This window comes from Cajanus cajan, chromosome 2 (assembly GCF_000230855.2).
Source record: "Cajanus cajan strain Asha chromosome 2, NIPB_CcT2T_4, whole genome shotgun sequence".
Lineage (NCBI taxonomy): Eukaryota > Viridiplantae > Streptophyta > Magnoliopsida > Fabales > Fabaceae > Cajanus > Cajanus cajan.
Window position 1 is genome coordinate 50,439,590 of NC_138518.1, and position 14,324 is coordinate 50,453,913.

A 14,324-nucleotide genomic window follows, 5' to 3' on the forward strand; every position below is an offset into this window, starting at 1 on the left:
ACTAAGAAATTCCATACTCTTACATTCACCAAAGGAAATAGATTTCTCAAAGCAGTTTAAAAGGACATGGTGAGAAGATAACCAATCCATACCAAGAATTACATCTAATTGACTAAGAGGCAAACAAATTAAGTCAACTAGAAACTACTTATCAGAAACTGTCAAATGACATTTCAAACACACTAGGGATGTAGTCACAGGACCATTAGTAGGGGTTTCAACAACTAGATCAAAATCTAACAAAGACACAGGCAAATTCAATTTTTGGACACAAGAGACAGAAATAAAGGAATGAGTTGCACCAGAATCAAATAGTACAACAAAAGGAGTCTCAGCTATGAAACAAGTACCTTGTATCAAATTTTCTGACTGAGAAGCTTCAGCACCACTAAGAGCAAATACTCTCCCTATAGTCTTTAGATGCTCAATTTGCGAACCCGATCCAATAACACGTGTTCTTCGTGGTTCAGGACATTGGGTGCTGATGTGACCCTTGCCACTGCAATTGAAGCAGGTAATCTCCTTGTCAAGACACTCAGACTGATTATGACCAACACGTCCACACTTCCCACATCTTCCTGAAGGAGTGGACACAGACCCTCCAACACTTCCAGTAGCACTAACAGTGGATCCTCTAGTAAACAACTTACTTTTATTAGCAGCAGCTTTACTCCCTTGAAATCTATTAGAAGCGGAGTAAGGCTTACTCCTTCCCGAAGTACTAGAACTCACAGCACGGATAGGACCTCCAACTCCTTTATAAAAAGCAGCACGAGCACGGTTGTCATGATCATAAATGCTGCACTTATTGACCAGAGTGGGAAAGTGATATATCTCCTGATAGTTAATTGCAGTTTTCACTTCAGGACGCAGACCATTTACAAATTTTATGCATTTAGCTCTTTCACCACCCTCACCATGGTAGTGTGTGCAATAACGAACCAAAGCATCAAATTTGGCAGCATACACAGCCACTGTGTCGTTCCCTTGATTCAGCTCAAGGAATTCCATTTCTTTCCGACTTCTCACATCATCCGGGAAATACTTCTCAAGAAAGACCTTCTTGAAGTTGTCCCAATTCAAGTGCACCCCTCCATCAATCATCCTCCGAAGTGCTCCTTCCCACCAAAAGTGAGCATCAGCAGTCAACATGAATGTGGCCAACTTCACCTTCTGAGCGATGGGACAATCCATAACATTGAAAATTTTCTCTATTTCTGTTAGCCAATTCATAGCAGCATCAGGGTCATATCCTCCTTTAAAGGTAGGTGGGTGATTTCGTTGAAATTGCTCCAACCAGTTAGGAGTAACTTCAGTCCTATTGTTATTATTCATAGCTTGTGCTAATGCTTGAAGAGCATCGGCAATCGCACGATCATTTCTACCAGCCATAGTCTAAGAAAATAATACAATCAATAAACATAATCAATCATCATACTAGCATACCAACAAGTTTAACAATCAGTTTAGTCCATCATTCATGTACCAAATAAACATAGTAAATCAAATAAGCATAGTAAACTCATAACTCACGGTCGATTAGATCGACCTGCTCTGATACCACTAAATGTGACACCCTCTACCCCATTATTAATATACAACAAATGTAACAATAAAATATTTCTTTTCTTCTTTTTGGGTAAATAAAATCTTTCATAGTTGACAAATATTTCAAATATCACAAGGTAGAAGATTCACATTCGTAACTCATAAATCATAACTCCAGTGTAGAAATTATAAAAGAAAAGAAGTTAAGATTTTCAATACAATTTAGTGTAAAACAAGAAATCATATATATACAAATAATAATAAAGGAAATATAAATTAACTCCAGTAAAGGTGGCAGTGCCTCCTAGTTAGGAATCAATTTATATTTTCTAAATCATGTAATAAAATATAACAAGGATATTCATTCTGGTCTTTTATCAAGAACGTTCAAATTACAATTTCTTAACATACATTTTCCTTGAATTATCTACGTTATCTCTTCGTTAGAAATTACAAAGAAGAGAAACTAAAGTTATTAAAACAATAACATATTAAACTAAAAATAACTATGCCCCGATGTCACATCCTATCAGAGCATGCCCAATTGAAGCCTTTAAGCCTCATCACCAATATCCTCATGATGCTGATCATCTGCAACATAATTTAAAACATATACAAAAACAACAAGGGAGTGAGAAACATCTCACTCAGTTTCAGGTGAAGAATAAAGGTTAGATAGCACCCACACACACACAACAAATATAAGTCACATGTAAACAATACACATACATCATCAATATTACAAATACATTCATTTATCATGCAATGATGTCATGGACTCATCTCATAAATGCATGCATGTGGCGCCATAAGGAAGTTTCACATATCATCACTGGTGACCCTAAGGCACACCTGCACAACTGTCGGTGACCCTAAGGTACACCTGGTTAGCATATCATCAACTGTCGGTGACCCTAAAGTACACCTGGTTAGCATATCATCAACTGTCGGTGACCCTAAAGTACACCTGGTTAGCATATCATCAACTGTCGGTGACCCTAAGGTACACCTTGTTAGCATCAACTGTCGGTGACCCTAAGGTACACCTTGTTAGCATCAACTGTCGGTGACCCTAAGGTACACCTGGTTACATCACTGGTCTGCGGCCTCAACGGCACACCTGGAATAAGATATGCATATGATGCATGTCATACATTCATTATTTCATGAACTCAACATTTAACTTATTACAGAATTTCATTTAGTACATCATGTCCTCATTTGTCATAGTCTCATAATCATAGTTTGTCTCAATAGTCAATTCTTAGGTCTCATGTCATTTGTCCATATTTCACATGGTCATGTCATCAATACTCCTCATAAGGTCCGCATAGGTATTCACAGAGATTCAGAGAGCATTCTTATTCATATTAAAACTCATGTATTATTAACATTAATTTCATATTCATTTATTACTTCAACAAAGAAAAAGGAAGAGTAAATAGAAAATCAGACAGAACAACGGCACTTTCAACAAAAACAAAGCAGAATAAATAGAAAATCGGACAGAACAACGGCACCTTCAACAAAAAGCAAAGTAGAGTAAATAGAAATTTATACAGAACAACGGCACCTTCAACAAAAAGCAAAGTAGAGTAAATAGAAATTTAGACAGAACAACGGCAAGGGATTGGGGGCCAATCCGACAAACAACTATCCAACAATTATCCCCACACCCCTGAGCGAGGTTCTCACTCCCCCCCTTACCTGGATAAGCGGAGTTGAAACTTGGGCAGGGCCTCCTCCTCTGGATCCCCTCTTTCTTTTCCTCTCTTTCTTTCTTTCTTTCTTTCTCTCTCTCTCTCTCTCTCTCCTCTTTCTCTCTCTAAGATTACCACTTCTTGCTCAATATAAATTTTTCACCCCCCCTTGGCCCTATTTATAGGCCTCCTGGCGCAACCGGAACGGCCGTACTGATTTCGGAACGGCCCGTTCCAAAATCGGAACGGCCCGTTCTCAAAAAGCAGAATGGCCCGTTCTGAAACCAGAACGGCCCGTTCTCAAACTCAGCAGAACGGCCCGTTCTCCCTCCGGAACGTCCCGTTCTCCTTGTTGGAACGGCCCGTTCTGGGCCCGTTCCCAACCTAAAATTTTAGCTTATTTTAAATGCTCAGAACGGCCCGTTCCACTTTCGGAACAGCCCGTTCCGAGTTACTCAAATGCCCCTAATACCTTTATAAAATTACGAAAATGCCATCAATAATTACGAAAATGCCATTACTAATAAAATTATCCTTTTAAGGAAATTGGGGTGTTACACCCTCTCCCTCTCCTTTGTTACTGAATCGTTTTTTTTGTCTTTTGTAGAGGGATGAACTCTTTGTTACTCATTTGCACATTGTTGCTGCTCCTCGGGTATGAATCAAGGTTTCGTTAGCACTTTTCTACTTCGCATTGCTACTCTGGCTATCTGTTTTATTTGATTTTTTGGTTGTTCTATTTGTATAGGTAGTGGGCGTTTTCTTTTGGGTTGTTATACGAAGCTGAACGGCCTGTTCTGCTGGCATTTTTATATTTTTTATATATTTTTTTTCTACTTTTTTACATCAGATGTCGTAATGTCCGACGTAAATTTACGTCAATTTTGCAGATCCGACGTAAAATTTACGTCTCCCGCTTCTATGTCGGTATGTTTTCTGACGTAAAAAGCTGAAAATGTCTGACGTAGTACACCTCTTTTGTACTAGTGACATAGGGAAGTAGAGAAAGGGCTTTCTCTTTTTCATAATTGAATGGTTGATAGATGACACTAGTCAGTAGAAATCATGGACAAATTATACATCATAATTAACAATGTGTGAACAAAGATTATTTCACATGTCGAAATGTTGATGGTACTATTAAAGTGTGATCAAAGATTAAGAGTTTGTTGGTTGTCAAATATGTGATTGTTGCAACATGTGTAACCTATGTAATTGAAAGCAAAAATGAGGGAATAATAAGATAAAGAAACTTCAATTCTCTGAACTATTGCTTTAACAAGAGAATGACCTTGATACCAATAATTGAGTGTATTGACGTGAGAATGAGGCTCAAGAGACTTTGATTTGCTAATCATGACATTCTAGCTAAAAAAAAAAAACTAGAGAAAAATACCATGATATAGAGAAATTTCTATCAAAACTTTTGTGAAGGAAGACCAGTGTCATTGTATAATATTTTATTATTATTATTTTTAATTTTTTAAGAAGTCTCCACGTGGAAGTTGCTAAACCATATGGAATTTTTTTTTTTAAAAAAAAAATGAATCATGTTCAAAGTAACATGTCACCTTATATCTTTAATTTAGTAGATACTTTTAGATTGTATGAAATGGAGTAACAATCCTCACATAACATGTGACCCAGTTTTTCATAAAGTAAAAATTAAAAAATCACATGCCGCTAAAAACCGTTACGTGATTTATTAATTTTGATATGAGAAGAAAAAATTAATCCCATTTTAATATTTTTTTTATAAATAAGCCTATTTTAACCATTTGTTTGTAATTTTAAGTTGGTATAAGAGATTTTTTTTCTCAACTGTTAATACACATCTCTTTTTACGTCAATGTTAATACCAATAATTGAGTGAGTACACAAGTATAAAATGATTTGAACTTTTCAGTTAGTCAATGATAATTTTTCTTTTAAAAAATGTATAATAAGAAAGAAACATTTATACTTCTCAATAATTATGCTTTGTTTGAGTAATGAAAAAAGTATAAAAAAAGAGGAGGATAGAAAGAAGTAGAGAATTAGTAGATGTTAAGGATGTTTAGATTGAAAGGAGTAGGAGAGAAGATGATAACAAAACACATTTTTTTTGTGGATCTCACAATTTTGCTAAGTTACATATATATATATATATATAATATCTTCATATATGAAGAGTTTTCTTCTTTTTTTTTACCATAGGCTTCACCACCTTTTTCTCTCTTCTCTCATTTTTCTCACCTTTCAAGCACCTAAAAGTTTAATTTTCTCTAATATTTCTTTTCTCTTATACTTCTCACTTTTTAAAATCTATTGAAATAAATAATGGATTAAAGAAATACTCTTAATACTAAACTGAACTCTATTCTCATGGATACAAAAAGAAATCAACAAAATTAAAGAGAGAAAAAAATAATAATAATAGCAAAAGTGAGAAGTGAGAGTAACATCAAAACCGAACTGATAAACTATGATGGCTACATATGTTGACCCATGGGTTGCTGGCTTTCAATCTTGGCAGCCCAAGTTTGAATTATACAGATGATCAATTATATATTGTGACCATGACTACAAAATCGAAGCCATGTCGACATCATACTATGGAGTGAAGCAGAATAAAATCTTCCTTAAATGACTAAAAGGATAGACCATTTGTGACAAATGACATTGAAGCCTCTTCAAGATTCCTCCACACCAATTACAACGCACCAAGTTGACTTGCTCCTTCAGGTTTCATATTTGTACGTGGGTCATTCTTTGAACCAATTAGAATGATCTTCTAGATGATATTGTAGCACATAATCATCATAAACATAGAAAGTCCTATAAAAGAAGAAAAAGAATCCCAGAACTCATGCCAGCTAGCTACCCGTTATTAATAATAAACCAGCTGTTAAGTAAGGCATTTTAATATTGGTATTACTATTACTATTGGTTTATGTATATTTCTCTTTGACCTTCTCGCCCTTGACTTTGCTTACAAAGGTAGTTCTTTTTCCTTATGGCCCTTGACTTTGCTTACAAAGGCAGTTCTTTTTCCTTAAAAAATAAATAAGGGTAGATATAAATCTAAGGTTATTTTGGTTGATATGGCTCCTTGGGTGTTTTTGGTAAATAAAAATATATTTAAATATTTAGGATAAATGTTTTTGGAATACTATCTAAATATCTTTTAATATGTTTCTCAAGAATTAAAATTTTTTGTCTCTTAAAAATCTATATCTAAAATAAATTTTCCTAAAACTTATAAAAATACTCTTTTTGGATTCTAATATATGAAGAAGAAGAAAAAAAACATGTAAGTTAATCTTAAATATAAATTGTACTAGTGAGACCATTCGATCACCAGATGGCCGATACCCAATCAGCACTGGAATGGCTGAACCAAGTAGCCGACTGTTGATTGGCCACCAGATGATCCACAAGCTCAGATCCCTCATAATCAAGAATTAAGGATTACCCCCTAATCAGGAGTTAAGAGCTAATCGCACCAATAAGCCGATTAGAGACGCATTACCTAATATGGTAAACCTGTTGCAGGGTCCATGGGAGTCCGGGCCCATCAATGTCAGTATAAATAGTTCATGTCACGAGGTAACGTCACTGTTCATTAATTACCATCGATATTTGTGTTTTGTCCTGACTTGAGCGTCGAAGTGCCTTTTACAAGTATCCCTCACCGGAATATTCGATCGGAGTTCTCATTCGACCCTCAGGATACGAGAAGATTACTAGTGTGCCCTTCAAACAGGTACATAAATAAAATTTCAATCAATTTCACTTTATTTAATAATATTATTTGTAAAATTATTTTCTTGGTTAGCGTCAATTATTATTAATTTCTTAAACAATTACCCTCGACATGTACGTGAGTATAAAACATAATCAAACTCATTAAATGATACATTGATTGATAATAAATTTATTTTACCATTCATTAAGATTAAATTGATTACAATTATCACGTGTTAAACATACACCTATAATGCAATAAAAAAAAATATTTGTTAGAATAGTGGATTTGAACCTAACTCAACCTTACAAAATCGGCTTATAAGGTGAGAGTTGTTTTTCACTTATATACTATTTAATTGCTTAATCTATAGTCGATATGGGATTTGAGTTTTTTTCAATACACCTCCTCACCTACGTCTAACACTATTGGACTTGGTACGTAGATAAATAGGGAGTGACCCTTTTTAATGATCTAGATTGGCGGGACTTGAGTTTTTTCTCAATACACCCCCTCATTCTCATGGTGCATGTATCAATGGTGGGTAGTCTATTTAGAGTGGATCTAGATAGTTTTGTTACTATCTAAGAATAGTAGATTTGAGCTTAACTCAATCCTACAAAATTGACTTGTAAGGTAAGAGTTGTTTTCCACTTATATACTATTTAATTATCTAATTTCTAGTCGATGTGGGGCTTGAAGTTTTCTCAATACCTATAAATAACAAATTATTGATTAATTTTAAAATAAATGAAGAATTTTAATTTTTACATACACACCCACTTTTACACCATTTTTAATACTAAATGACGATTTATCTCCATGAAAAAGTCTTTTACAAGTATATAGACATGCTTTTGTCAAAAAAAGAAAGCAAGTATATAGAAATGCATAAAAATAAAACTCAATATACAAAGAAAACGAAAAACTTAACCACGTATTTTGTCATTTATATTTCACAAATTTGTGAATTTTATCATTTAAATATTTTATTTACATATTTTATCATCTAATTTGTAAAACTTTATTCATTTTGTTATTTTATTAATTGATTTTTTAACATCATTGATTAACTATATATTACTATTAACATGACACATTATTATCAAAACATTAATAATGATGTGTAAACCGATGATGTGTCATATTGACAATACTATTAATACAATATTTATATAAATAAGTAGATATTCTTTGTGTAGTCTATGACACAATTTTTTTATTTAATTATTAATTTATAAAACAAAATTTAAAACATATATATATATATATATATATATATGTGTGTGTGTGCGCGCGCTAATATAATATCAAGAAATTAATAAATATAAAAAAGTGATTTAAACATTAAAATAAATATTAATAAAGCAATTAATACTATTAATGTAATATCTATATATATACTAACAAATATATAAATAAATAAATATTTTTCTTATACAACATGATACAAATTTGTTAATTAATCAATATTCAAAAATACTTTATAATTTTTTAAAAATAATAATAATCATAAATTATCTCAATTTATATCCTTAATTGCCTATTCTATAAGGAATATATAAGAAATTTAATGTTATATAAATAAATAGTTTGTATATAATATGACGTAATTTTGCTAATTAATTGTGTGATAAAAAATGTGTGAAATTATAACTTTGTTGCAAAATGTGTAATTTATTTTTCTTGTCACATAAGTCATATGCACAGTCACGACATCATCTATGTTACACCGTGTTCAGGTTAACGGTTATTATTTCGTTGACAATCAATAATTCTATAATCAATTAACTACGTTAAACTTTAAACAATTGAAATAATAAAATGTACGAAAATTTAAAATTTAGTGATAAAATATATACAAATAAAATAGTTGGATAATAAAACTCGCAGAATTGTAAAGCATTGTAAAAAAATATACGACTAAACCCAAATGATATGCATAACTTGATTTTGTGGTATTTTGGATATTGTGTGAATGCCTAGCACACATTGCTTGACAGAAAAAACTGCCCCAGATGCCTGTTTGTTGAGGCATCACAACATTCAGCTATTTTTTCCTCTAATAGGAACAAAACCATAGAGGTCAGGTCAAGATAATACGAAACAACTCAAACAAATACACTTTTATATTGTGGCATGATATCACGTCTTCATAATTTTTTAATTGTTAAAATATTTTTTCTTTATATTATATGTAATAATGAAGAACAGCCAATGAAATTTTATGTATTGTGATTTGTATAAATTAATTATATAAATTTTAGTATTATTTCTATATCTAGTCACTGTCAGCAGCCTCCGATTTGTCCTTGCATTTCCGTGCTTGTTGTTACTTTTTGGTTTCCAACATCCTGAATGATTGATTTGCTTTTATGTTGAGTTTCAGGTTTCGTTTTTCTCATTTTGTCATCTTCTTGTAGAGCACGCCTTCTTCTTCTCCCTTTTGCAATTTTGTTTTGACTGAACACCTCTGTTTTCCTTTGACTTTCCAAATTCATTTTCTTCATATGCATTCAAAGCCTCATTCCAATTTCGGTTACAACTTTCAACTTCTTTCTTCTGCTGCAAACTTCTTCATGTTCCTAAACTGATCCTTTACTGGCATGGATTTTCCTGACTCTATGGAAGGTTGGATGAAGGCTTTATATGTGGTCTTTGTGTTCCTCTATGCTTTCTTCCTTGGTGCCCTTAAAGGTGCTCTTTTTTTCTTTTACCCTTTTTCACACTTTGTGGTTCATGATTGAATCTTGACTTCTAAAGATTATTTTTTCTTTCCCTTTTTGCTTTCTTTTTAGCTTGTGAAATCTAAGGTGAATTTGGGTGATGGGTTATTGAGATTTTCTTGAAATTCTGCAGGCATAGTTGTGGGTCCTATTGCTTGTCTGATTCTGATTATAGGCAACGTTGGGGTGATTCTGGGGCTGTTTCCTGCACATGTGGCTTGGACTGTTTACACCCTTTTGAAGTAACATAATTTTTTACTCTATGGAATTTCATTCAGCATTTCTATATGCTATGATGCATGTGGATGGTTTATTTGTCTTTGCAGGATTCATATGTTTGATGCACCCTTGAAAGCTGCTATTTTGATTGCTTTGCCTGGCTTGTTTGGCTTGTGGTTGGGGCTAGGCATAGCTGGAAGCGTTCTTGTTGGAGTGGGGTATGGCTTTTTCACCCCTTGGGTTTCAACTTTTGAGGCCTTCAGACATGATTGTGAGTCCAAGAAATTTGCTCACTGCATTGTGGTGAGTTTCTAAGATGTTATTGCCATGATTAAGGATTGTCTGTTAATTTTTTATTTTTTTTAGCATGTTTTTGCTTATGGTTGAAGTTATTAGTTCATTTTGTGTATTCTCATTGAACTCAGGATGGAACATGGGGCACAATCAAAGGCAGTTGCACGGTGGTTAGGGATTTTGCAGATATGTGTTACCATTCATTCCCCTGTTACCTAAAGGAACTGCGTGAATCACCTGGCTCAGATGAGCGGCAGAGGCTAAGGTAATGGTCGTGAGGTCATTTATTTAATGAATTTAATTAGAATGCATTTAAAGTGTAATCATGGATTGACTGAGTGCTCATTTATTACAAGATTAGTGAGTTTTGTAACAATTATTTTAGAAGTCTTACGATGATTTTTAAAAGGTTTTATCGACTTTTATGTGATAATTCAAAATTAAACTCTTATGTAGTTGTAACAAGTGTTTCATATATGAGGGAACAGTATATAATTTTTTTATATTTTTATCCCATCACAATAATTTGTGTATGATAATTTTCTTAAAAGTTCTACCTATCATAATTTATAATTGGGTGAGAGAGTAGAAATGCCTACAAATTAAACTCTTTCATATAATATATCCTTTTTAACTCAAAAGTGAAGATAACTGTTTTTTTTTCTTCTTTTAACTCGAACTCAAAGTAAAGGTAAATACATATAACATATTTATATATTGATTGTATATTTTGGATTGCAATTTCTATTTGCAAGCTATTTAATGAAAGGAGAGGCTATTACTCACCTTTGGAACTTGTTTTATAGGTTAATTCATGTTCCTGGATGTATCATTGTTGGGATAATGGGGCTAGTAATCGAGATTCCTCTTTTCACTGCAATTGCTATAGTAAAGAGCCCCTACCTACTGTTCAAGGGCTGGTTCAGACTTTTACATGATTTGATTAGCAGAGAAGGTCCATTCCTTGAAACAGTTTGCGTCCCCATTGCTGGTTTGACAATATTTGTGTGGCCACTAGTTGTCATTGCCAGCATTTTATTGGCTATTTTATCAAGCATTTTTGTTGGACTTTATGCATCTGTTATAGTATATCAGGTTTGAAGTTTGATCACTTTTTTGTGTCCTACATTCCCAATTACCTTTGCTGAATGTTTGATTTTATCTCACCTTTCAACCTTCTTGTGGGTGTAGGAAAGATCTTTCCGTAGAGGTTTAGCCTATGTGATTGCAATGGTTGCTGAGTTTGATGAATATACAAATGATTGGCTCTATCTTCGAGAGGGGACATTCTTGCCAAAGTATACATTTTCCCAATTCGTCTTCTTTACTATATTCCATTTATTCCGTTAACATCAGCATTCAATTTGCTTGCAGCCAGGCCCCAGTATCGAAAGAAAAAGGGTTCTCAATCATCATCTGTGAAAGGAAACAGTGTGAGTGGAAGCAGATTAAACACATCTATGGAGCCACCTGCAATGTTTATGCCAAACTTAGCTCCTTCAAGATCTGTTAGGGAGACTATTCAAGAAGTAAAAATGGTGCAGGTATGCAGTTTTTCACCTGATGTTGATCAAGTAGTTTGTATTTCTTCCTCTACTTGCAGCTTTCAAGCACCAATGGTCCAATCTATTCTTTGTCTAGTAAGGTTGGTTTAAAACAAGGGAAAATAGTCTCTCCAATCATGCCACTATGAATAGAAAATGTGAATTTAGGATCAAAATGTTATGCTTAGATTACACAAGTAGCAGTATGGAATATGGATGCTATGTTCCAGAGTCAAACCAAGAAATAGACTCTTTGTATATGATAAGGGTAGCCAAAAAAACCTTACTTAATGAAGAAAAAAATATAAATAAACAGAACAAATAAAAAAAAAAAAAGGTACTAAATACCATCGTCTGAGCTAGTCATGATTCTGAGATTTTTATTATTATGGTTTAATGGCCAAAAAGAAGAATATGTTTCAAGATTTTGATGTCTAACTTGATTGCTGTCTTGAATAACTTGTGAAGTTTACATATGGTTGATATAGTCCATTCCATGTACTAGATTTGCCTTAAAATGTCTCTGCCCTTTGCAGAATAGCGAACCAATGAAACGTTAAAAAAGAAAATGTATATTCTTATTTGACCCATCAGATATCTAAAGGAAAATATGTTATCTAAAAGCTTCTGTTAATTTCCTTCATTGCAACATCATATGTTGAGATGCTGTGTGGACACTTAAGACATCTTTCTGATCTTATTATGCTTTTATTGTGATTTCACTATGTGATCAAAGCAACCTTTTCTGATGTTTTCAAATCATAATGTGACAGATATGGGGAAACATGATGAGGTACTGTGAGATGAGAGGCAAGGAGTTATTGGATTCTAATGTACTTACAGCTGCTGACCTTTATGAATGGATGAGGGGGAAGAATGGCAATGAAGCTGCCATAGTTGGTGTTGGCTTGCCTTGTTATTCACTTCTACAAACACTTGTCTTCTCCATCAAAGCCAACTCAAGTGGTGTCTTGCTACTTGAAGACTTCGAGATAACCTATCTAAACAGACCAAAGGACAAGTTGTTGGATTGGTTCTTCAATCCTGTGATGGTTCTGAAGGAACAGATAAAGGTGAACAAATTGGGGGAAGCTGAAGTGAGATATTTGGAAAAAGTAGTTCTCTTTGGAAGCAACAAGCAACGCTTGGAGGCTTGGGACAACGGTGGTTTGATGATTCATGATGCTCTTAGAGCTGCTCAAATCGAGGGAATTTCCAGAAGGTAAGTGATCAATAAATAAGAGACTCAATCTTTGTGCATTTTATTGTGTGATTGAAATCTTCAGTGGCTTGACATTTGTGAGACTGTTTACACTCTAGAGTATATTTTTTATCCATAGAAATCGAGTACGATACTAAAGGTATTTACAACTAACTTATGTCCCTTACTCGATGAATTGTGATAGACTCCCTTAATACTTTGAGCATAGATAGGTTATATATAGGATTTTTTTCTCCTCATTCTAAATTACAACAATCTAAAAGTATGTTTGAATACAAGTTGAAGTATTTTTTTAAAGTTTCTATATTAAAAATAACTATTTATTTTCAATAAAAAAAATTCTTAAAAACACCACTAATTTGTATCTAAATAGACTCTAACTACATATCACAATCTATTATTAAATTACAATATTAAAAAAATCGTTATACTAGCAATGTGTTTCAATTAAATTCTTAAAAGAATTTGACTGATGGGTGTGCAATGATGAATACATTTTGTCAGGATGATTGGTATGATAAGAGGTGTATCAAAGCTGCCAACTTATAGAAGGAAGTTTCGTCAGATTGTTAAGGCTTTAGTTACTCATTCTCTGGAGAAAGATGCTTCAGAAAAGGCTTTAGTTACTCATTCTGTGGATGTAGATGTTTCTGAAAAGGCTTTAGTTACTCGTTATCTGGAGAAAGATCCTTCTGGAAGATCCAGTAGGTCTATAATATCAGTTGCCTCGGATGAAAATGTTTAACTTGTTTTGTTCTCTAACATTGTTTATGAAACATCATTGTAAATTCCTTTAAATTGTTGATTTATTGATGATTGTGAAAGAACTTATTTTGAGGTTAACTACAGATTGAAGACATTAGTTTTTGGTTGAGTGCCAATTTGATGTCAATCGAGTTCTTCACTTACCATCTTGAGCCCCCAAAATGTTTTTTAGCAAGAAACACTAACACTGCACTTAATCATTCTTCTTTTAACGTAGAATTAGACATTCATTTAGAAATATTGAATTCCTACTTACTAAAATTTACTTTAACTTTTATATTTTTTAAACGTGATTTTAGTATTATTCGTTTTCGTTTTTATTTTCTCTTTCTTTTTTTTGGAGATCACAATTACTTTTGATGAGGGCTAATTATGCTCACTAGGATTACGATAAATTTTTTGCTTAATATTTAATGCAACTATACATTCTGGTAAAATTTTAACTTTTATACCAATTAATCTCTACACCGGTACTTTATGTCTCACATTCTTTTTAGTATGTTATTTATTATTGGTTAAAATATACTGAATTATAAATTTATGAATTTGTATTAAATAAAAAGTAGAAGCCAGAAAATT

General features: G+C 33.1%; 1 protein-coding gene across 1 annotated transcript; it reads left to right on the forward strand.

Moving 5' to 3' along the window:
* Window positions 1-9,306: 9,306 nt before the first annotated feature.
* On the forward strand, window positions 9,307-13,891 carry LOC109818607 (putative membrane protein At3g27390). The gene is made up of 9 exons (XM_020384126.3): window positions 9,307-9,672; window positions 9,835-9,943; window positions 10,028-10,223; window positions 10,346-10,479; window positions 11,021-11,309; window positions 11,406-11,512; window positions 11,593-11,758; window positions 12,532-12,980; window positions 13,485-13,891. The coding sequence occupies exons 1-9, from the start codon at window positions 9,582-9,584 to the stop codon at window positions 13,723-13,725; spliced, it is 1,782 nt and encodes a 593-aa protein (XP_020239715.1). The 5' UTR covers window positions 9,307-9,581; the 3' UTR covers window positions 13,726-13,891.
* Window positions 13,892-14,324: the final 433 nt, after the last annotated feature.

Excerpts from the sequence above, each read along its gene's own strand:
- LOC109818607 (XM_020384126.3), top strand. The coding sequence starts at position 9,582 with ATGGATTTTCCTGACTCTATGGAAGGTTGGATGAAGGCTTTATATGTG. Across the intron at positions 11,310-11,405 it reads CATCTGTTATAGTATATCAG|GAAAGATCTTTCCGTAGAGG; the intron begins GTTTGAAGTTTG and ends TTGTGGGTGTAG. Across the intron at positions 11,759-12,531 it reads AAGAAGTAAAAATGGTGCAG|ATATGGGGAAACATGATGAG; the intron begins GTATGCAGTTTT and ends ATAATGTGACAG.